Raw genomic sequence first — 22,264 nt, forward strand, 5'->3', positions numbered from 1 at the left:
TCTAACAAGATCCCCAGATGATTAAGATCATTAAGTTTGAAATGGACAGTTCCAGAGCCTGGTCCTAGGATGAGCAGCCTCTGCATCACCCAGGAGCTTGCTAGAACGCAGACCTACTGAAAGAGAGCCTGCAGCTTAGCAAGACCTCCAAGGGATTCCTAGGCACATTCAAATTGGAGAAGTTCTGCTCCAGGAAATATGACAGGCAAGGGTGTCTCCTGAATGAGAAAGCGAACGGGAAATCAGTTGATGGGAGGATTCAAAGAGCAAGCCAACAAAGGATGTGTAAAAGATTTGGCAGCGGACTGCTCCCAAAAGCCTGGCAGAGGTCACAAACGATCTCCAGTGTTGCCCAAGTACTTTGGATATGGATATACTGAGTGAAGTTTCTCCAGCTTAGTACATCTGGGCAAAAGTCTTTCTATTACTAAGTAATATGCAATGCTTTTATTCAAGTGTCTTCATGTTAAAAAAAAAAAAGCCTATTGCTTTTTCTCCTTTGTTTTAGCTGATTGATTAATTCGTAAAACATGTTCTCAATTTCTGTGATGGAGTCTGTATTATTCAGGGTTTTCTAGAGAAACAAAACAATAGAGAGAGAGAGTGTGTGTGTGTGTTTGTGTGGAGAGAGAGAGACTTATTTCACTTTAAAGAATTGGCTCACACAGTTGTGCAGCCTGACAAGCCCAAAATCTGCAAAGAAGGCCAGCAGTTGGGGGGCCCAGGGTAGAGTGGATGTTGCAGTTCAAGTTTGAAGGCCACCTGTGCAGAATCTTCTCTTGCTCAGGGGAGGTCAGGCTTTTGTTCTGTTCAGGCCTTCAGTTGATGGGAGAGGTGCACTGACATTGTAGGGGGCAATTCTGCTTTACTTAAAGTTCGCCAATTTAAATATTAGTCTCATCCAAAAATACTCTCCTAGAAATATCCAGAATAATGTTTGGACACCATGGCCCAGCCAAAATGACAGATAAAATTAGCCATCACAGGTCCAGATCTTTCTGAAGTCACCTAATTCATATCTACCACTCGGAGAGGTTGTTAAGTAGCCAAGAATGATTGACATCCTTTTACTGAGAGATCCAGAAAAGAAAGTTCTACAGTGTTCTCTATTTTGTTAGGACAGTCCAATCTAATGGGGCAGATTCTAAGCCCTGCTTCCAATGTTCCACTTGCCAAACTTACTCACATTTAATCCAAATAAAGCCATAGCAGCAAGTTCAGACTGTTGATTCTATCAAAACCTTGTCAATCCAGTATAAACGTCACCTCCCTCCTGGGCCAGCTCTGCCCTCCCTGGTTCTTGTGTGTTCCTCTTCTCTGAACTCTTGAGAGGTTAAGTGGGCCAGGCCAGCCATTGGGTAATTACTAATGCTTTACACTGTTGGTTCTTTCAAGTGTATTCAAGTATTGAATATTAAGTGTGAACATTCCTTTTAAATCTGTTATACCAGCATTTACCCATCCAAATGAATGTTCTCTTCTTCAAAGTAATAATTTATTCTAATGACACTGCCATTGCTTAAAGCATTTTTGAAATTCTTTAGAAACTCCCTTCAGAACTAGATGCATATTCTTTTGAATTTCTTAAATAGGGGCATAACTTGGCTCTTTGAAGATAGATTGGGGATTTGAAACAGTAAAAAGACATTCACATTCGAGCTGATAATTAAGGTAGGCAATCAAGTTGGGCAATGTTATCCTTCAGCCGAAAATCAAACTCTAACCATGAGGTAATGAGAAAAAAACCTCCCTCACTCTGTAGATAATGTCTGGATTTGCATTCTTGTTGGAATAAATTAATAGCCTTCAAGGTGACTCTTGTACTGAGAGCTTCAATAAATCAATCTCTTGGATAAATCAGTCCTCACATATTTGTTTAAAACTAAGTTTTATAGTTTTATGTCATAATTTTACCTCCAAAACTGGATCCCTAAGTGTTTTAGATGTTCTCTTTTTTGAACGTCTCTCATAGCGCTCATTTCATTTTTCTGGACGCTCCTTGAAAGCAAGGGCTGTGCTTTAGACACTTTACATACCAGCACCCACCTGAGTGCACTACACAGAGTAGGCACTCAATCATATGTGTTGAATGAATGACTTGAATGAATGGATGACTTGAATGAATGGTTGAATTGAATGAATGGATGAATTGCTTAGATCATTGTTGGCCTATAGATTTATTGATCTTGAACTGTTAAAATACCTGAATTAGGCTGCATTTATACCCAGATTGAAGCCTCCTTTACCCAGAAAGATCTGTCCCAATATACTTTTCACCAATTTAAAGATCACCCAATAGCACTCCTTTGTGACACATGTTAATAAATATATTAGCACAGTGTATATTCCCTTAGAAGCAGTTCATAAAACTTTGCTGAGTGAATACTGAGTGAATGTACTCAATGAAAATTGCTTTTAGTTCAACGAAAAAAAAAGGTTTTAATTATAAAAGAAAACTTCCAGATCTTTAGTCCACTCTTGGAGTGATTACTGATGGTTTTTCTCAGTTCAGCTACTTTTAAAAAATTCTTCTTTGTCAACTTTCGTGAACGGAGTCCCTATTTCTTTTGGGAAGAATGTAATATTTGATATCCACCTAAGGTTTGTTTGCACTGGTATAAAACTTATTTTATTGCGAACACTCTTCACTTTGCACTGAGTTGAATAACAAATGTGTAGCCTCTTCTGTTATTAAGGAACTTCTTTTCCTTTTGTGAAAGATCAGTATCAAATTCTTTTTCTGTTCTCCAAATGCTTTGGAGACCCGTTCTTCAAAAAGCTCTTCTTGAGAAAGTAGCTGAGAAAACCAGAATTCTAACTGTCATTTAGTAAGTTACAAGGCAAATATACCACCTGCAAAGCACAGTGGAAAGATCACACATACATGCTTGGTCACAAATTTAATTGATTCCATGTTGAATGTTAAGAAGTTTTAATTGCGCAAGTAGAGTACCCAACATATCAATATAAATGAAGGGACAATCAGTAGTGCTCTCAAAATGTATAATACAGGAAATTGTTTAAAAAGGATAGAAAAATTATACTCAGGACCCATAAATCTTCCTCATTATAAGCATATGTAGTGACTCGTTCATGCAGGTTTTTATATATAAATAGAATTTTTTTCTTTTTGAAGAATTCCATTGTAGCTATGAGATGAAAAATGTATTGATGTAACAGTGTATTATGGTGATGTTATAGCTTTCTTCTATTTTGCTTTTAGTGTTAGGATGGCTTAAAACTTATTTAAAGTACCCAACTGACTTAATGTGTTTCCAAATAGAGGATCCTGCCCTGTACATTATCCTTCCCCTGTCACTGTTTGGTACCACATCACCTGGCCACTTCCCACGCAGGCCACTTTGATGAGAGAGATCAGCAAGGCAGCTCAAATTTCAGGCAGTGGGTGGCAAGGTCACTGGCCTCTCAACCTGGCCAATCCTCTGGCACCCCTTACAAGAATGTTCCTCCTAAGGATGAGAAACCTACCTGTCTTGCAGTGAAAAATGTCCTAGGCTTTTCGTAAGCCACGTTTGCAAGAAAACAGCACTGCTAACCACCTGCTTGCTGGATTTGGGTTCAGACAAGGAGGTCCCAAGCAGAGGGCCGCTGACTTATGCAGTATGGACCGTGAACGCTCAAAGGCTGCCAGGTGAGCTCCCAGGACCCCAGGATACTAAGCAAAGCGTTCAGCCTGGCAGGACTCTGCTGCTCCCTCGGCCTCTCTGGAGAAGTGTTACAAGGAGAGGCCATCGGGCCAAAGCCCTCCCTGTCTGGTCAGCTGCATCGGGCCTGCCAGGGCGTGGCCCAGGAAATGGAAGACAGGAGCCCTCTGTGGGAGCAGAGGGGTTGACAAGCAGGTGGAAGTGCCTGCCTCCCACAGCCTCTCGCCTCCCCTCAGCCTTCTGTCCTCCAACAGGCCCGCCTGGCAGATAGCAGTGACCATAACATGTTCAATCCAATCAGATAAATTGGTCGGGTGTCTCTTCGGATTCCAGAACGCTTGGAAACGGCAATTCTGCCAAAAGAACCTCAGTCAGAGACGATCTGGGTGACCGATTGCAGTTGAAAACTTCATCTAACGAACCTGAGGAAAGTAACAAAGGCACATTATTATCATCACTGGAAAAACAAGAACAAAACAAACAACAGTGGCTTAAAACTCCTACAACATACAACGTAACCATTTCGATAATTAGTGGAGACTCCTGACTTGCTCAGAAAAAAACTCAGAAAGCTGAAGAGTTTCTTCTGGCTGTTTGTCTACCAGCAGGACAGGGACCATGTGCTTTTCCACGGGCCGCAGTAGATGTGCAGAGTTTTCCCACTTGTGACAAAAGGCCCACGGCTGGCGCCCAAGGGCCTAGGCCAGAAGCCGGTTCGGCGAAGTGGACAGAGCCGGGCCGATTCACCAGGGCAGAGCCAGTGGAGGCCAGGGCAGAGGATGCATCCTGGCTGTGCTACCTGTGGTGCATAATGAAGGCTCAGGAGGTCTCGAAGAATCCCTCCCCCCCTCCCCGCTGCTCCGGAGGGCAAGCGGCCCCAGGCCTGGCTCCCAGCAAACTTGCAAGGAAGCGCTGCCCAACTTCCCACGCCCCTCGGTGTCCCCCGGGATGGCAGTGGACATCCCGGGGAGCCACACACAGAGGGAAAGGGGGACGGATGTGCAACAGAAACCCCCACCCCCTACAGGCTGCCAAGGCCAGTGGGTGGGGCTGGAGGGGAGTCACAGGAGGGACCAGGCTCCCGGGACTGCAGCAACGGCCCACGTGCCTGCAATGGGGCAAAGCACAAAGCATCTTTGTAAGGAACACCCAGTCAGAGAAAGCTAAAGAGATAGGGAGGGAGAGGGGGAGGGAGGGAGTTGGAAAGGAGGAGACAGAGAGGGAAAGACAGAAAGGGTGGCTGGCAGAGGAGCAAGGGAGGGAAAGACCGAGGGGTGGGCGGAAGGAGGGTGAGGGAGAGCATGCGCATGCGCATGCGCATGCGCAGGGGCTCCTTCCAGGATAAGAAATCCTTGGGAATAAGCACTTTTGCTCTAAACATTGGAAGAAAGCAACTTTCATTAAATAGAATTAATGAAGACTCTGTTTTTTACATCGGAACATTTTTTTAAACTGCAGGTTCATAGAGACTGGTGTGATTCTGTTTGTCTTTGTTTGTGTCTTTTCTTCTTGCAATTGGCAGCAAGAGTCCTGGTTCAGGGAAGTTTCTTTCCAGCCCAGACTAGCATGGGACAGGAGAATGGCTCAGCAGAAGGCAAATCCAGACAAGACCTGATGGATGTCATCTGCCTTAGCCACAAGCCGACTGAAAAGTCTCCCCAGCTCCTGGGGAGGAGGCACTGGATATTCAAATCTAGATTAAAATCTGTTAGGTAAAGCGTTCTCCAGATTTGTTCTTTTGTGGTCTTATGAACTCTGCAGAACCCTTCCACATATTTTTAAAGATAGATATCTTGACCATGTACAGTCGTCCCCCAGCTGACAACTGTTAACGTTCTGTTGCCTTGAATGTGCCCATCAGGAAAGCATCATTCTTTCCTAATATATAAATTATTGTTAATATTTAAATGAGTAGTAATATGTATTTAAATGAATAATATATTTTAAAATTATATTCTGGGTTTGCTGCACACTATAACCGCGGTGTCAGAAAACTTTAAGGAACCTAAAAACAAAAGTGACCGTATTTCTTCTTAGTAGTAAACATTTCTTGCTTCTTACTTTCTGAATTATGTGACATTATATTTCCCCTTTATCAAGAGGCCTTTCTTTTTCAGTTTACTGACTCTCCATTCCCGTGATATTATTCTACCCTTTTATTTAACTACCTTCCTCAGGTACTTGGGAATTTTTAACATACCTCTGGAAGTTACACTGAATTTTCGGTCAGAGAAACTGCTCCTTCGGATTAAAGGTTCACTCATTTTTTCCAGAAATAATTTAATTGTCTCCTTCTTTTCTGGACTTGTACTTGACAAATTCAGAACTTTTCCTTTCACCTTTACAGTGGAATTGCTGAGCCCAAACCAATAGAAGAAATCAAATAATGCATCAGCTTTGAATTCATACACAAAGCTCAAATTTTCTCTGTTAACCACCTCATTTCCTGGAGGGAAAAAATTTTTTACTGCTTCTTGAAAGTCAAACTGAAAGAGAGAGAAGTATTTTATTAATGTCATGGATATAACTATAACGTTATATTACAGAATTATATATTCCTATAGAATTATACCACTGAATTAACAACAGCCCGAATATCCAAGATGCCACACCCCTTATTTCTTTTTCCCTCTGACAGATATTTTTAAACACTTGGCTTTCGTTTTTTAAAACAGACCTTTGCATTTGCCTCCTAGCCATCCAAAGCCTTTGAACTGCGTGGTCAAATTGACATCTATTGTTTCTAGATCAGTTGCTAGGAACCAAGTTCATTTTATTGGTAGTAATAATGAAACAATAGAAAATCTATGTGTCTGGTTATAATTAAGCTCTAGGGACTCGGCTTTGCATGAAATGCACAGACCCCTTTCTATGTGGTTGGCAGCCCTGGATTCATATTGACCAAAGCTTACCTGAAGCTGGTAGCTTTCTCCAATCACCGAGGAGATGACCATGTCCATCCCTTGCTCTATCTGTCTTCTTATTTTGGGGTGCCTTGTGTTCACAAGAAATGCGTATGTTCTTTCTAGAAATTAGGAAGCAGAATTCAAATAGAAGTGTGCATGTGTGACATAAACATACGTCTTAGCATTTGACAAAGCAGTGATTCCCACCGTACTGGGAGATTTTATTCATTTGTAATGTCCCTCAAGGCTCCCTCAGACCCTCACTGCAAAGCCTAACCAGATTTCTAGAAATGTTCCTGAGAATTTTGTAGACATGAAGGAAGCTCTGGGATACTGTAACAGCCGGTTAGAAAATCAGCTCCCCTAAGTGCACTCTGTCACCCTAATCATCACAGATGAGAACTGAGTCCCAGGGCATGCATCCAGCATGGGGGAGCTAAAGTCGAAACAACCTTGCTGGATAGTTAAACAGCGACTTGGCTCTCACCAACATTTCCTCATTTGCAAAGCAGGACATCAGCCAAGTCCAGGGAGGGAGGCTGCCCCATCCCTCTCCCCCCATCACCCATATCTTCTCATCCTTCCCCAAAGACCTGGCATGCATTCTACCAAAGGGCTAGTCCAGGATTCTAAGGATCAAGACAATTTGAGACTGAGTCTCCTCCACACCGCACCCCATCACTGTCCCCAGCAGGAGAAGTCCTTCCCATTGTTTAAATAATACCACGTCTCTGCCCTGGCAGAGAGTTGTTCTGTTGACGGTGGTGGTGGTTTGATTTGGTTTTTTTTTTTCTTTCTTTGTTTCTTTTAATTCCTTATGTCCAATTCTGTCTGATTCTATACAATCTAAGCAAAGAGAAGGTTGTTTGTTCATTAGGAAATTTGAAATATTATAAACCAAGAGTTTCTTAACTTTTCCAGGCCCCAGAATCAAGCTCCATAGCCTTAATTAGTCAAGCATTTTTTTCTAGACAGACACGTAACATAGATGGTCACTCTCTGTTTAAAGGCCATGGACCAGCCATTATGTGATTTTGAGAACTGAGCATTTTGCATTGGCTTTGAGAGACAAACCTGTGGTCTACCAGTAATGAGTCTTACATCCCTGAGGAATAAATATTGAGCTAACTTTTGCACTAACCTTATTCATCTTATTTTTTCTACCCCTGTTTCCTTTCTCCCAAATTACCATTTTTGGGGGGCACTTTAAATATAAATTACCTTATATGCTCTTTGAGGTAAGAGGTAAAGCAAGCAAGCTATTTGATACCTTGAATTAACTTTCACACAAACAAAACTAAGATCTTTAGGTTCATTAGATACTAAGGGCTACCACACTCCATAGTTGTGCTGGTTGGGCGGGTTATGCACTGCACAACTCTAGAGGATGCCATTGACATTCATAGACATCGTCTATTTGTACAGTTGTTACAACAAACTTCAGCAAAGGATTAGTAAATTGTGTTGAGTCACTGGTGGCTATTTTCTAATTTGCACAAAAGTGCCGTTTGGCAGCAAGGTTGGACCTTACTTATAAGTAAGGTGTTACCTTACTTATAATTTTCATAATTTAAACTTGACCATCTTAAGCTTCTGTATCATAGAAGCTCTTTAGTTCCTGGTTTTCCTCACAATTACACAGCACATGGCTCCTTCCATGATAGCTGTCATACAACTGTGTACCTTCTGTAGGCCACCTGCAAATCCACAAATACCTCCTGTACCATTCCCTGCACCTTCATTAAAATGCTAAAATGGAGAGGTCTCTTATTCTTTGTTAAGATTTCCTCCTGAGGGATCGACGCAGGAGGTGTACTTGATATGTCTGTGAATTACATTGCTGGAGAACTCTCCGGCTTTCCGGTCATCATCAAGCCAAATAACATCAGGGGCTCAGATGCTCTAACAAGCACGGCTTGTTGCCTTGTATTCTGTTCCCAGCCCTTCCTGCCGAGAGAGCACTGTTGACTGAATTATCAAGTGAGCAGAGAATCTGAATGATTCTGAATGAAATGAACAGAGAATCAGCTCCACGAATCTGAATGAGAATGAATGTTTGAGAAAGTCTATTTGGAATTTGTAGGTCGTTTCTTATTACCTTGGACTCATTTTAAGAATGCTATTTAGAAGGAGAATTAAGAAATTCTGCCTCTATCACAGAGCATGATGCCCGTGACTTTCCCCACATAACATGGAGCAGGAAGAAGGGAAAATGGAGATATTTTCATATCAGAACTGGAGTTAATAGAGTTGTTAGCAGTTAATCTGATTTCTTGGAAGAAGCAATAAAGAGATACCCCTAAAATTGAGATTTGAAGGCCATAGCATGAAACATAAAAGCATCTACCACTGTTATTATTTCTTTACCTTAGTTTCCTTATCTATAAAATGGGTATAAGCACCTCATAGGTAGCATGACTCTGTATCCTATTTCCCCTGGGTCAGTGCCCATTTATACCTCAGTCCCAGCATAATTATTAATAGTCCCTACTTTCATACTCAAAAATCTTCCCATTCGGATGAAAGCCCTACAGGGCTGCTGTGTCAATTAATGACACAGGAGTATGCCTCACGTATGTAAGCAATTGGTATGTGGTAGACAGTATTACAGATCATCACCATCATTCCAGCCATTTTTTCAAGCCCCGCCAACCCGGAACACAATAGCACTTCCTGCCTAGACAGGAAGTTAAGACAAAACCCTGAAACAGAGGGCTTCTGCCCTCAGATCACTGAGAGGTTCTGCAGGCTTGTGCTGTGCTTCAGGTGGTCTAACACTCCAGGCTCCTCCTTGCTCCTGGCCTCGTCACAGCTGACACCCACCCTGCTTACCCCATGCACAATTTCTACCTCATTAGAGTGCCACAGCCCACAGCCTCAGGAGGCAGGATCCAACCAAAAATATTTAGATACCTACCTTTGGAGGTGTCTTTTTTGGTCTGTACATTAACAAAGAACAGCATTGGTTTGCTCAGTATAGTTTCCCTGTAGTCTTTATAATCGCAGTAGTTGGTCAGTTCCACATATCTATGGAAAAAGCAGAGATAATTGTAAATGTAATATACTCACCTATCTAGGTCAGGAGGAGGATGTCCTGGATAGGTGCCTGCCACATCCACAGATCTCGTGAGGGAAGTCCCCTAAAATGTGTCCTATGGAGGGAGTCATATTTTATAACATACAAATAAGTCCCCTCCCTAGTCAGATGAGAGATCGGGACACAACCCTAAGGTGGCTGTGGTCTTTGGGGTGGCCTGGCACCAATGCTTGGCTCTCAGGGGCAGCCCTCAGAGGATGATAGCCAGTACCATCTATCTTTTGGGCTGTAAGAGTTAATTTGGAGCAATAAGAGCTCTGTGTCTGTCCAGATTGAGAAGGAATTAACACTCAACGAGTGGGATATAAGCTGGGTCTTCTCCAGTCATCCTGCCAAACTGGCGGGTCTGAAATTTTCCTTTTCTTCTCCTCCCCTCCTCCCTTCTCTAATCCCAAGATGAGATCCCAGCCCCTCCATAGATAACACAATCAACCAATAGTCATATGAACTAATTCATATCTCCCTGCTCCTGAGCTTTGTGCAATGAAAAAAAAAAAAAAAAGACCACACTAATGTTGGACTTTTGCCCATGACCCTATTCAACTTAGCCTCCTTGGTTTTCATGCATTATTCCAGCCTGGGGAGTTCTTTTTTGCATTTTGACTCTGTCATCCAGCATGCCAGCTTTCTCCCCCTAGTCTATGAATTTTCCAAGTAGTCTTTCTACCTGCATTCGTGAGAAAAAGACAGATCGAAGTGCAAATCGGCTTCCCTCAAGAAGATGGCTAATTTCCTATCCACCCCCAAGCTCAGAGACCACGTGGACGCAGACAGGCAGAATGGCGTCCAGCAGGCTGGAGGAGGCACCTGCCACAATCCCTCGCCAACACAGACCTGGGTCCCCATTGGCAGGCGCCGCTGTGCGCATCTGCATGGAGTGAATGGCTGCCCTGGCTGACAGCACGGGCTACTTTTGCTGTGCTGAGGTGTGTTTGCTTCTTACATCTAGTCACGGGCAGAGACAGCATGGGTGTTTCTCTCTGGCTTGTTGTCTGTCCAGTGCCTGACATGAAAATCACAGCCTTGGAGGGATCTCCGCGGCAGGGAGCTGCGACCACACAGTCCTCTCGGCCTCCCGCCCCATCCCACTTCCCACCACCTGCTCAGAGGGGCCGGCACACAAGACCGGGACCGAGGCACGGTTTGTGAGCACGTGGGAGAATATCTACCCCCGAGGCAGAAAAACACAGCTTCGGCTTGTCTGTCTCCCAGCTTGGTTTCTTAGAAATCTGTATCATTATCTTTTTCCTGTGATTGTCAGACCTGATTTTGAGAGCTTTTAAAACCTGACCCCTGATGGAGCCTCTAAAAGGCTTCCTGCCTTGTATTTCACCAGGCTTTTAACGTAGTCTCGGCTTCCCATGCCAGGGGCACTGGGGGTGGTCGGGGGGCTTGTCCTGGGGTGGGGAAGGGGATACAGGGCGGGTGTGTTCCAGGGGGGGGAAGGGGGTACAGGTGTTGACCCTCAGGAGCAGGGTGAGGAGGGCAGGAGTCGGGGAGAAGGGGTGGGGCACCAGTGGGAATAACAAGGGAATGGACTGAGGAAGATGAGGCAGACCAGGAAGTTTTATACGGCTCCTCCATCGCCCCGGTCCAGCCCTCATCCTCACCTGAGCGGCACAGTGCCCAGTGAGAAGGGGGGAGAGGTGGGGCACCCAGAGGCGAGTGGCCCCCGTGTTCCACACCAGCAGGGAGAGAGTGTTCCCGTTCCTTTTCGTCTCAGTTGGCCAACAGCCAAAAGGCACTAAAGAAAGGAAACAAAAGAGAAGGAGGGAGAAAGGGAATTGCCATTTGCGGAGTTCATTTGCTCCCATTCATTCGTTCACTCATAATCGGGCACCGGTTATGCGCTGGGCACCGGATAGGCATCGCACGTGTTTTATCGCACCGGAGGGGCTCAGGGCCTGCGAGGTGGGGCTGGGGTAGCGGGGGGCAATACAGGGGCTCCCTGTGTCCTCCCAGCCCCTCTGCCATCCAGGACCTGGCACGGGCAGACAAGAGTGGCCTGGCAGAGGCTTCGGAGAGCCAGTGAGGTCTGTGGCTACAGGGGGTGTGTGGAGAGGTGCCGAGGACGGGAAATGGAAGCAAACCCTTGCAGCCACGGAAGAAGAAAAGGACAAGTCCGATTGGAGTAAACACCAACAAGATAGATGCGAGATGCTGGGGCAGAGTCAGGGGCCACGTGTGACCCATCCAAGGCAGATTTTCATATTCTCCTGCCTTGTTTGCCATGGAGTTAATTTATAGTCACTTAAACATTTCATATTTTCCTCAGGGTGACTCCCCTGCTCTCAGTATCCACGGTCTGAACGTCATTCACATGGGCATGCGCACGGCACTGATGTACAGCGCGTCTGGAAAATCTGCCATCCCGATTACTATTCTGATGTTGCAAATGACAGCACAGTACCTGCCTCTGCCTTTGAGACCAGTCAACATCCAGTCTGAGTGACCATCGATTTTATTCTCATGAATCCACAGCTTATAGGAAAAGGATGAAAATCTCAATTTAGAAATGACCACTGGTTGGGAAAGTAATCAGTTTTCCCCAAAATACTGTGGAAGGTTTTGTGGAATGCTTTGGGGCTCCAAGAGTTGTTGTTTCTCATGATCAGAAAAGGGGGGCCGGGCCAGGGGAGATGGGGGGGGCCTTCTGGATAGCCACACACTGAGTTTAATGCATAACCTATACATGAGTCACCCTTTCTGGAGTCCGAATTTAATAAGATGCCCTGGATAATAAAACTATGCTCAACATAATTTAATCTTCATTTGATGATTTAGAGGCACTTTTAGGATCTTAACGGGGCTGTCTACATCACCACAGAGCATGTCAGTTATCACGATGCCACAGATGTGTGAAAATGCTGCTATTTATATGAGAGCTCTGTAACAGAATTTACAGACAAGAGATTGTAGCAAGATCCCTACTTAATGAACTCTCTGTTTAAACCAGGTCACAAATAAGAAATGCCTTCTTAATTCATTATTCCCAGCCTACCAGTGATGGAACAATTGTTAAACACCTTCAAATTCCAGTGAAATTAATAAATGCAAGCATTTCTTTGGAATTCACTCTTACAAAATTTGGATATGTAAGTCACTAAAATACAAAAAGACTGAGGACCTGGTTGTGAAGTCTCACAGGTATTTAAGTATCTGACATTCGATCACTGGTTTTAAGAGGAGCCTTACCAGACTACTTTAGGGACTAGTTATTTCATCTCTAATCATGCGTATTTCTGAATTACTAATGCAAATACTGTTTCTTCTGTGCTGGATGTTTATTATATTTGCCGAAGTTATTAAGGATAAAGAGCAAAGGGTTTAAGATAGCTCCTTTAAATTCTCATGTCTTCATTGCTTTTACCTTGGCCCCAAAATGCTTCTAGGCTGAAACTTTCTATGCCTGGCTTCAGTCCAAAGTTTGAAAGGCCGACCAATGTGATGCAATGCTTAGTGATTCGAAATAAGAAGATCTAATTCATGCCCTTAATTGACTGGCTGTGTGAACTCAGCTGCAGAGCCACAACTCACTGTGACCTTGAGTGAGTTACTTCACCTGTCTGAACCCACGCCCTCATCTGTAGAAGTGATATAACAGGATCTCCTTCTGTGCGAGGATTCAAGGCAGCCCAAGTAATAGACACATATGTACTGGGGCCCCATAGTGGCTGCTTAACAAACATGGTTAGTATCTTTAATCCTGGGCAACGGTACTTGCCGTAGGGTGAAGTTCTACAGACTCGTGACACACAACCAGGGCTGTGTTCATCTGAGTGACCAGGAAAAAGGACAACAGGAGCATCTGAAAAATACATGAGCAAGAGTTTCTCCTTCCTTGCTCCAATTTCTTTCCTCCGCTTTTCAGTTCGGAAGGCTAATGCAAAGCTTAGTGAAGGCAATGCCTGGAAGATGAGACCAAGACAAAAACACTGTATTTTTGCTTCTAGCAAATCTGGAGTGGCTGAGAGATCATTCCCCTATGAGATGCCTACCCTTCTCTGGAGGTTCCTTCAGGTTTCACATCATTTCTGGCACGATCTGCAAAGCTGCCCTAAATTTCCCTTGGCTCTGGTGCTTTAATGCTCAGAGGCCAATAAGAATTCAAACCTATGGCTTCCATCTGAGGGGGTGTGTGCGCATGTGTGTGTTCATTTAAAAAAATATGGAGCGGGGAGCCCAGAAAAAGAGGAACACATATGGAACAGTCCTTGTGTAGAAGGCCCAGAAATGGCTTAGGCTTTCATAATCCTTTGCTGTGACACTAAGCAAAAGCACTCTGCCCTTGGGGGCAAGCAGGAGGGCCCTGCTGTGTTTCCAGTGTTAAGGTGACAGCTTTATGTGGGGCCTCAGCCTGAGCTGTCAGATAGCTCCTTTTCTCTCACTTCCTCCCCTCCTTCTGCCCCAACTCTAGGGAAGTTAAGCAAAATTTTTTGATTTATCACTTTACAGTCTGGTGATTCGAATCAAGGACACACATGTTCATCTACTCATTCATTCATTCGTTATTGATGCTCAGCACATGCCCCTGCCCCGCACGCACCCGCCCCCCGCCCCCATCATGGGGCAGAAATGGTGCATTCATGCATCCACTTTTTCATGCAATAAACACGAAGCATGTGTGCCGGGCACTGAGGACACAAAAAGCAAAAGGAAATAGTCTTGCTTTCGAGGAGCATCTAGTCTACTAGAAAGACATAAGAAAATGTACCATTTCAATATAAAATGATAGACTGGTAAAACCTTGTTGCTGAAAGCATGATCACTCGACCGTCAGCACTGGCATCACCGAGGAGCTGGTAAAACTGCAGAGTCCTGGGCTCCTCCCCGGTCTCATTCAACCCAAAAATTGTGATTTAATAAGATCCCCGGGAGAACTGCATGCTTATTTCAAGTTTGATCGAAGACATGGTCCCTGCCATTAAGAGGCTTACAAAGGAGTTAATGATCAAACATACAAATGCCAGAGAAATGCAGAGCTCTCTGCATTCAGGTGTTATGTTCTGGTTATTTAAATAAGAAAGAGCAAAGCAGGAGGGGTCTGGAGTTAGAACCATTTCCTGAGCTGAGCTAGACAAGGGGGATTGTTCTGTCCAGCCAAAGGTCCCACCATTGGGTGGGCCAATGCAGGAGGGAGACGTCCCCAGCAGGAGTCACGGGTTAGCCGAGCCTCGGGGAGTGTGGGGTGGCTGCACTGGGGCCTGCAGGCGGGCATCTGACAGGCACCAGGTGAGCTGAGAGTAAGAAGGGGACCAGAGTGTGGCTGGAGGTCCAGGGCAAGGCTCCTGAGGAAAGAAAGCAGTAATGGCACGTGGCTTTTGAATCATCAGATCTGGGTTCAATTTCTGTCTCTGCGACCTCAGCAAGTTTTTTTTTTAGCTTTGCTGAGATTAATTTCCTCCCCTGTAAAATCTGGCTAACAAACGGTACCCCATCAGGTGGCTAACAGACAGGATAATGTGTGTGGGGCACTTCGCTTATGGGGCTGCTTAATGATATTATAGGCTAACATTTGTCCAGCGATCAATATGTACCAGTAACTGCTTTAAGGACCTTATAAATTTAAATTCTGAACAACAACCCTATAAGGCTGTTGGTACTATTATTTCCATTATACACAGAGGAGACTGAGTCACAGAGATTAAGACATCTTCCAAGTCCTTCAGCTACTAAGCTGCAGAGCCAGGATTCAAACCAAGGCAGTCTGGTCCTGGCCCCCATGCTTGTCCGCACTGATTCTAGACTGCATCCCATGCGGATCATAGCTCAACGCATAAAGGATGGTTACTTCATCACTAGCATCACATGTCCTAGCGAGGGGCTGCTGTCCTGGGCAGGTCACCAAATCTGAGACTCAGACACTGGGATCAAGGCAGAGGACCAGTCACCCACCTCCCGCCTCCAGTCGGGTTGCCTCAGGGAGGGGAGCCTGGGCCCGCAGACACAGCCCAACACTCGCTGGGGCAGGTGCGGGCGAGATCTCCCCAGGTTGCAGCCCTGACTCCGCCTCAGCTGGGCCCCGTGTCCCCCCCACAGCCCCCTGCAGCCCCTGCCCCAGGTGGCTGACCTCCAGGCAGGTGTCCCCGTCATCATCTAACAGCTGGTCGCCTATGGGCAGGAGCAGCTCGCATCTCTGCTTTTAGTGGCTTCCTCACGGACACCGGATTTCCTTGCTCTGTGGGCCTGATTATATGAGATGCGTAATGTCTGCTGTAATCCCAGTCATTTGTCGGCTCAGGAGACTTGTGAGAAAGCGGCTACTGTCTACAGGAAGTCACGATCCTTGCAGCTCTGAGGCTGAGAGCAGAGGCTTACCATAAGCCAAGGTGACACGGAAGGCCTGGCCCGTTCTACGACTCACCAGCTCCTCGCTAAGGTAGCTTGTTTAATCTGAGTCCTAATTTCCTCACCTGGAAAAAGAAGGGAAACACCAATCGTGCCAACTTTGTAAGCTTTTGTGAGGTAAGAGTTGTGAACTACTTTGTGCCATTCCTGCCACTTGAGTGAACTTAAGCAGCTGCCATGATTATGACGCACTTCTGTTTATCACCCGAACAGCCTCCTTCATGCTCGGAGACCTCTGAAAAGAAGCATGGCGTTCCCATGTGCCCAACACGTGCCACTACAGCTCCCTAAGAGGCTGCATCACGTCACAGGGAAAAAACGTGTGTGCGTTAATGGTTATTTACCCCCGGTATCCCGAGCAGGTTTTGTTCGTAACACGGATGGAAATTCTGAGCTTGAAAGAAAAAAATAACAAGGAAGATCTTACCATTCACTCCCCCAAATTTAGAACAGATTTTTTGAGAAGGCTCTCAGGAGCTCTAGAGCCGTGGTGGCCATCCCTAAACCTCCCCTCCCCATCCCGGGTTCCCTCAGGTTTACCACGAATTTCGAAAACGGTCAAGTATCAGACGACACAGCTGAGTAAGTTGAGCCATCCTCTTGTTGTCATCCTCTTATTGTCTGAATGAGTGAATCACATGAATGTCAGGGTCAGTAGCCCAAAGCCTCTTCCTGAAGAAAGGGCCTCACAAAAGTCACAGTGCACATTTCTGAGGCCTCAAAAAGGAAATCCTGCCTACACTGTAAACTTACCCACACCAAAAATGGTTGTTGAACCAAAAAAAAAAAAAAAAAAAAAGAACTAAATTAATGAATAGAGCAAGGATCCTTAACCTGGAGATATATATATATATATATATATATATATATATATATATATATATATCTGGGGAGATGGTCTACAGAAATTCTCAAAAGCTCTATTAGTCTGAAATGATTAAGAATCATTGCTTGCCTTTCTCATTCCCTGGCTATCTTGGCAGCTGTTCCTGGTTGGAGGCCATCCCACACCTAAGGTAGCCACAGAAAAGATGAAAAAGTTGCTGGAGTCCATCAACTCTAGGTCCTAACCGGACATGAAAAGTGGGAAGTGCGTGCTGGGGTACAAGCCGGCTATGATGACTGACAAGGCAAAGCGAAACTGGTCATCCTCAACAACAATGGCCCAACCTCGAGGAAGTCTGAAAGATAGGACTGTGCCCTGTTGGCCAAAACCGCTGTCCAGCATGGCAGTGGTAATAATGTTGAATGGGGCATAGCATGCTGAAAATAAATAATGCACGCTAGGCTATCATTGATCCAGGTGATTCTGTCATCTTTAGAACTGTGCCAGAACAGACTAGTAAAAAGAAAACTATGCAGTTTTTCTTTAGTAAAACTGGCCAAAGCTTACAGAAGGAAAGAAGGAAGGAAGGAAGGAAGGAAGGAAGGAAGGAAGGAAGGAAGGAAGGAAGGAAGGAAGGAAGGAAGAGAGGGAGGGAATGAATCACTGCTTTGGAGCAATGTTCTGAGAGAGGAAGCTGTATGCTATCCCCAAAGCCAAAGACAACTGGGTAAATTTGGCAGATCTAAGGAGGCAACTTCGATGTCTGCATTCTGACTGTGCGCCCACTTTCTGATCCATGAAGGATCAGATCCCTCTCACTGCTGTCCTCAACCTAGTCCTTCCTCCCTTCTAGAAGGCTCTCTCCATCCAGATCAGGTTCACCCTTCAGGACTGTACACCCGCCTATAAAGCCTACCTCCCCTGCTGCAGCATTGTCCCCTGAGAGAAAGATCATTCCTTCTATCACCCAGATTAATCTCAGATGCTCCTTGCTATGTCCCAAGGTCCAAAGGCCCTCGCTCAACTGCGACAATGAGAAGCTTATTGTTGCATCCTCACTGCATTCTGGTCTGGTCATTGTTTATTTGGACTCTAAACTGCCAGGGGACCATTGCTGTTTAATAGTCTTTTGTGTAGGAGGTGTTCAAAGTGAGAATTTAATAACCAGACTTTGACATCATTTTCAATTTTGCCGCACTGCTTGCTAAGATTGAGGGAGCTGGCTCTGTCAAAAGCCTAACCTATGGCTTCAATTAATTTTGGACATTTTAATTTTTCATACTCTGTTTTCAAATACAATGGTTAACTTTTTTTTAATCTTTGCAAATATGATTTCTAACTGAGTTCCTCCCATCGTCCCCTGCTTATGGGGGGGCACTTTCTTGACTAAGAAAGGGGAGAGAAATTCTTGCTGCAGAATGGTTTTTCAGGCATTCAAAGCCCTCACTATCTTTGTGTGGAAAAGCAATGTTTTTCCCAGCAGCCTTGAAGAAGGCATTTTAAATACCTCATTTTGTTTGCTTGCCCTTTTTGGTTCCATCCCACCTACAGGGTACCACGGCACTGCTGTCGTTCCCAGTAGCGAAGGCTTTGTTATCTTCACAGCTGGCCAGCTTACGCAGCTCAGATTCAAACTCTAGACTGCGCTGCCCGCTTCCTGAAGCTCAGTTAGTTCCACAGCACAAGTATAAGACACCCCCCTCACACACCCACACACACACACACACACAAGTACAGCATGACCTCTGCAAGGCATGGGGCCATGTAGAATCAGGCATGAAGCTCCCTCTTCCTTTATCCCATGATGATCAGAGCCTGCTTCAGATGGACTACAGCCTGCTGACTGCAAGTTTGCTAAGAAATGCTTCTGACACTTTGGCCACAACAGCTAAGCCTCCTGGGCACCTGCCATCAAATTAAGTTTGGGCCCAGCTCTGCGCCAGGATCCTGGAAGCCACCCTCATTGCACCTATTTTCCCAGAACTCGCCTGCCCACATCACAGCCCACATGGCCCTGGATTGGACTTCATACCAGGCTTTGTTCCTTTCTCAGACATGGTTTATTTCATTACTTTTTGAAAACGAAGGCACGCCAAAGACGGGAAACTTTGAACTTTTGCACGCTTTTCCACTGGGTCTCGTCACTGGATCAAGCCAGTAATATACAGAATTAAGCAGCCTCTCCCCTCCCCACAAATCCAAAGCCAGGGCGTGAGTCTCTCCTCTGCAAACACCCCCTGAAGGGTGTGTCTCCATTTGAGCTCATCTGACCCAGTTAAGGAGCCAGAAAGGGAAAATCACCCGCCAGTTACGAGCTCCCCACCCAGCCCTACGCCACGCGTCTGCCCTGATGCCCTCCTGGGCGGCTTCAAGCGGCAGCCGCAAGATGTCAGCGCAAAGGGTAGAAAAGGCCAGGGCTGGGGGAGCTGTGCACCTCCAGGTGACGTTAGCAATGAGGCAAACCTACAAGTGTCATGAAAGGCGGGGGGGGGGGGGGATCCCGGCGGGAAGGGGATGAGGAGGAGGTGAGGGGGTGGCGGGAAGCCTGGGCCACCCGGGGGTCCCGGGGACGACAGCGGGGTGGAGGCCTCTGAGGGGATCCGGCGAGGCCACCCACCTCTTGATGTAGCTGCTGAGGCGGTAGAGCTGCCCGTCGAGGCGCACGCGGCCGTCGCCGAAGGCGTTGAAGCCGCCGCACGCCGCCGCGGGTCCCCCGGGGCCGGACACCACGAGCTGGTCGCCGCGCAGCTGGAAGGCGCCGGGCTGCAGGCGCAGCAGCTGGGCCAGCGGCAGCAGGGCCAGCTCGCAGTCGCACGTCCACAGGCTGCGCAGCTCCCCCGACGAGATGGAGGTCAGGCTCGGCCGGGCGGCCGGCGCGCGCGCCACCTCTGCCATGCCCCTGCCCGCGGTTGCCCAGGGCCTCGCGCGCCTGCCTCCGGCGTCAGGTGCCCGCCCGCGAGCCGCGCCGCAGGCCCGGCGTGGAGAAAGCGGGTCCCGCGCCGCGCCGCGCCGCGCAGCCCTTTTATCCGCCCTGGGTGCGGCCGCCCGCCCCACCCGGGCCTCGGGCACGACCCGGGACGCTCCAGGCCGAGCTCGCGTCGGGCTGGAACTTGGCACGCTCCGGGCCGGCCGCGCCTGCTCGCCGCCGAGGGTTACTCATCCCCCTCGGGTCCGCGGCTCCACACCCGCGCCCGGGCCCGCCCCCGCCTGGCCGACACCGCCGGGGCCGGGGTGGGGACGGTCGGCCGGGGGGGGGGGGGGGGGGGACTGCTGCGCCTGGCCTCGGGGGAGAGGGGAGCAAACACCCGCGCGCGAGACCCCCACACCTCTGCGGACCGATGGGAGCGAGGCGCGTCCCTCTCCCCGGCTCTCCCCGCCTGGGGCCCAGGGGTCTGCCGGTGGTGCGGACTTCTGTACCCCGATGTGGAGTCAGTTACCCACCACGGCCTCCCAGCTTGTTTTAACTTTTCCTTTCTTTTCTTTTTTTTCTCCACACCATACCCTGCATTTTTGCTCCTCTCCCTGGATCCGTTTCCATGTGGAAATTCCACTGAATAAAGCCCTAGTGAATCCACCGTGGATTTCATCTCTTTGCCTCGGCTTGCTTCTCCTGCACGTGGACCACCGGCCTCAGTGCACAGAGTAGTGGGGACCACGGAAGGGACCCGGCATTCCTGCCTCTCGCCCGCCTCCACCCTCCACCGCGTAGGCTGAGCTCCCCAGTGCCCCGAATATGTTTGTTTGTTGAGTCAGTCAATAGATGCTGGAGTGCTGGCTATGTACTCATTCTGTGATCATACTGAATGTGCTTGCTCTCCTGAGGTGTGAAAGGGCTATTTCATTCAATTTAGTTAAACAGCTGTTTCTGAAATACCTACTAGGAGCCGACAATAGGTAAATTCTGAGCAGACTAGGATGATTAAGCACAGGCCCTGTCCTTGCCTAACTTACAGTGTGGTTATAGAGGGTAGACAACATTTCAGCAGCTGCCATGCAGTGAATATAAAGCTCTGCTGAGGATAAACCTGGATTTATGGGGGGACAAGTCAGCCCAGTTTTGAGGAGCTGGGGAGGCTTCCTGAAGTACAGTAATTAGGACACAGAACTGGATCCTAAAAGTTGACTAGAACGTAGAGGATATTTTTAATTCGTCTTCACGTGCACCCAGCATGGACCCCCCGCATAGGTTTAATCGAGTTGAGTGAAGAGCCTTTCTGTCAGATCTTCCTGCCATCCCAGAATATAAATGAACTCCATTCCCACTCCCTTCTCCAGACATGGGTCCCTTTGCCCCAGGATCAGTCCCCATTGCTGAGTCTCTGAACAAATCTAATTCACCCAAGATGCATTGACCATGACTCCATCAGTCTTTTGTGGGGAGGAGGGGGGAAGGTGCCTGTGAAACAAGCGCCCAGGGGGCTTCTCTCACAAAGTGAAGCCTGAGGACCACTGCCCAGAGGATAGGTGTGGAGTGGCTGAGGCTCTAGGCGACCCCCAGAGGCTGGGGTTGTGTTCACAGGGACAGATGTGGCACCAGCTGTAGACCATCACACTCTACTGGGGGCATTCATTCTTGCCCCCAAAGAGATCAAGAGGAGTGATATAGTAGGTACACTGACTACGTACTATGAGAGCAGGGTCAAGGGAGTGGTTGGTTCTACCTGGGAGGCCCTAGGAAGGGTTCTCAGAAGAGGTGACAAGTGGGCTGGACTTTGAATACAAGATAGGAGCTCCCAGGTAAAGGAACATCATGGATAAGAAGTTGGGAGAGAAGATCCGGGATTAATCTATGCAAAGGGAGAAAGTATGGTCTATTGGGGGAAGAATGGGAATTCTGTATGGCTAAAACAGACGAGGCCTATTTAGGGTGAGAGGGGTGAGTTTTATAAGAGATGAGGCCAGAAAGGGAAGTTGGAGCCAGATTGTGATAGGCTCTCTGAGTTGACTAAGAATTTAGATTCTTGAACATTCTTGAATGTTTTGAAAGAAGGATATGATATAATTATGCCTGAGCCCGGGCAGACACCTTTGGTTATGGTCACGTAGAAGATGTTTTAAAACAGGAAGATTGGAGGCAAAGAGACTAGGTAGGAGACTGAGGTAACAATCCACGTAAGATACAATGAGAGTCTGAACTAATTCACACAGCAGCTGTGGGGACAGAGATAACAGGATGAATTTGGGAGATTTTTGAACTAGAATCCAGCAGGATTTTATGAGCATATAAATGGAAGACGGAAGAGAAGGACAAAGGAGCGGAAAGAGACATTTAGTATCTCACTGAGGTACTGATACAGATGATAGAGATTTTGAGCCACTTATGGAACATCCAAGTGGAAAAGTGCAGGAGGCAGGTAATTAGCTGGGTCTGGAGTTTTGGAGAGAAGACAAAGTTAATAACTGAAATTTGAAACTGATGAGC

General features: G+C 46.8%; 1 protein-coding gene across 1 annotated transcript; it reads right to left on the bottom strand.

The window, feature by feature from the left end:
- Positions 1-2,899: 2,899 nt before the first annotated feature.
- Positions 2,900-19,963, bottom strand: MEDAG (mesenteric estrogen dependent adipogenesis). The gene is made up of 5 exons (XM_027591164.2): positions 19,460-19,963; positions 9,489-9,598; positions 6,578-6,690; positions 5,866-6,151; positions 2,900-4,087 (listed from the first exon to the last, which is right to left on the bottom strand). Exons 1-5 carry the CDS (start codon positions 19,735-19,737, stop codon positions 3,963-3,965), a joined length of 912 nt encoding a protein of 303 aa, XP_027446965.2. The 5' UTR covers positions 19,738-19,963; the 3' UTR covers positions 2,900-3,962.
- Positions 19,964-22,264: the final 2,301 nt, after the last annotated feature.

The sequence above is a fragment of the Zalophus californianus genome, chromosome 3, assembly GCF_009762305.2.
Source record: "Zalophus californianus isolate mZalCal1 chromosome 3, mZalCal1.pri.v2, whole genome shotgun sequence".
In the NCBI taxonomy this organism is placed as follows: Eukaryota; Metazoa; Chordata; class Mammalia; order Carnivora; family Otariidae; genus Zalophus; species Zalophus californianus.

Bases quoted from the DNA above. Each gene is read 5' to 3' on its own strand.
- MEDAG (XM_027591164.2), bottom strand. From the start codon at position 19,737: ATGGCAGAGGTGGCGCGCGCGCCGGCCGCCCGGCCGAGCCTGACCTCC. The intron at 6,691-9,488 runs GTAGGTATCTAA...CCTAATTTCTAG, and splicing joins CAAAAAAGACACCTCCAAAG to AAAGAACATACGCATTTCTT. The intron at 4,088-5,865 runs GTATGTTAAAAA...TACTTTCCTCAG, and splicing joins ATTCAGTGTAACTTCCAGAG to GTTCGTTAGATGAAGTTTTC.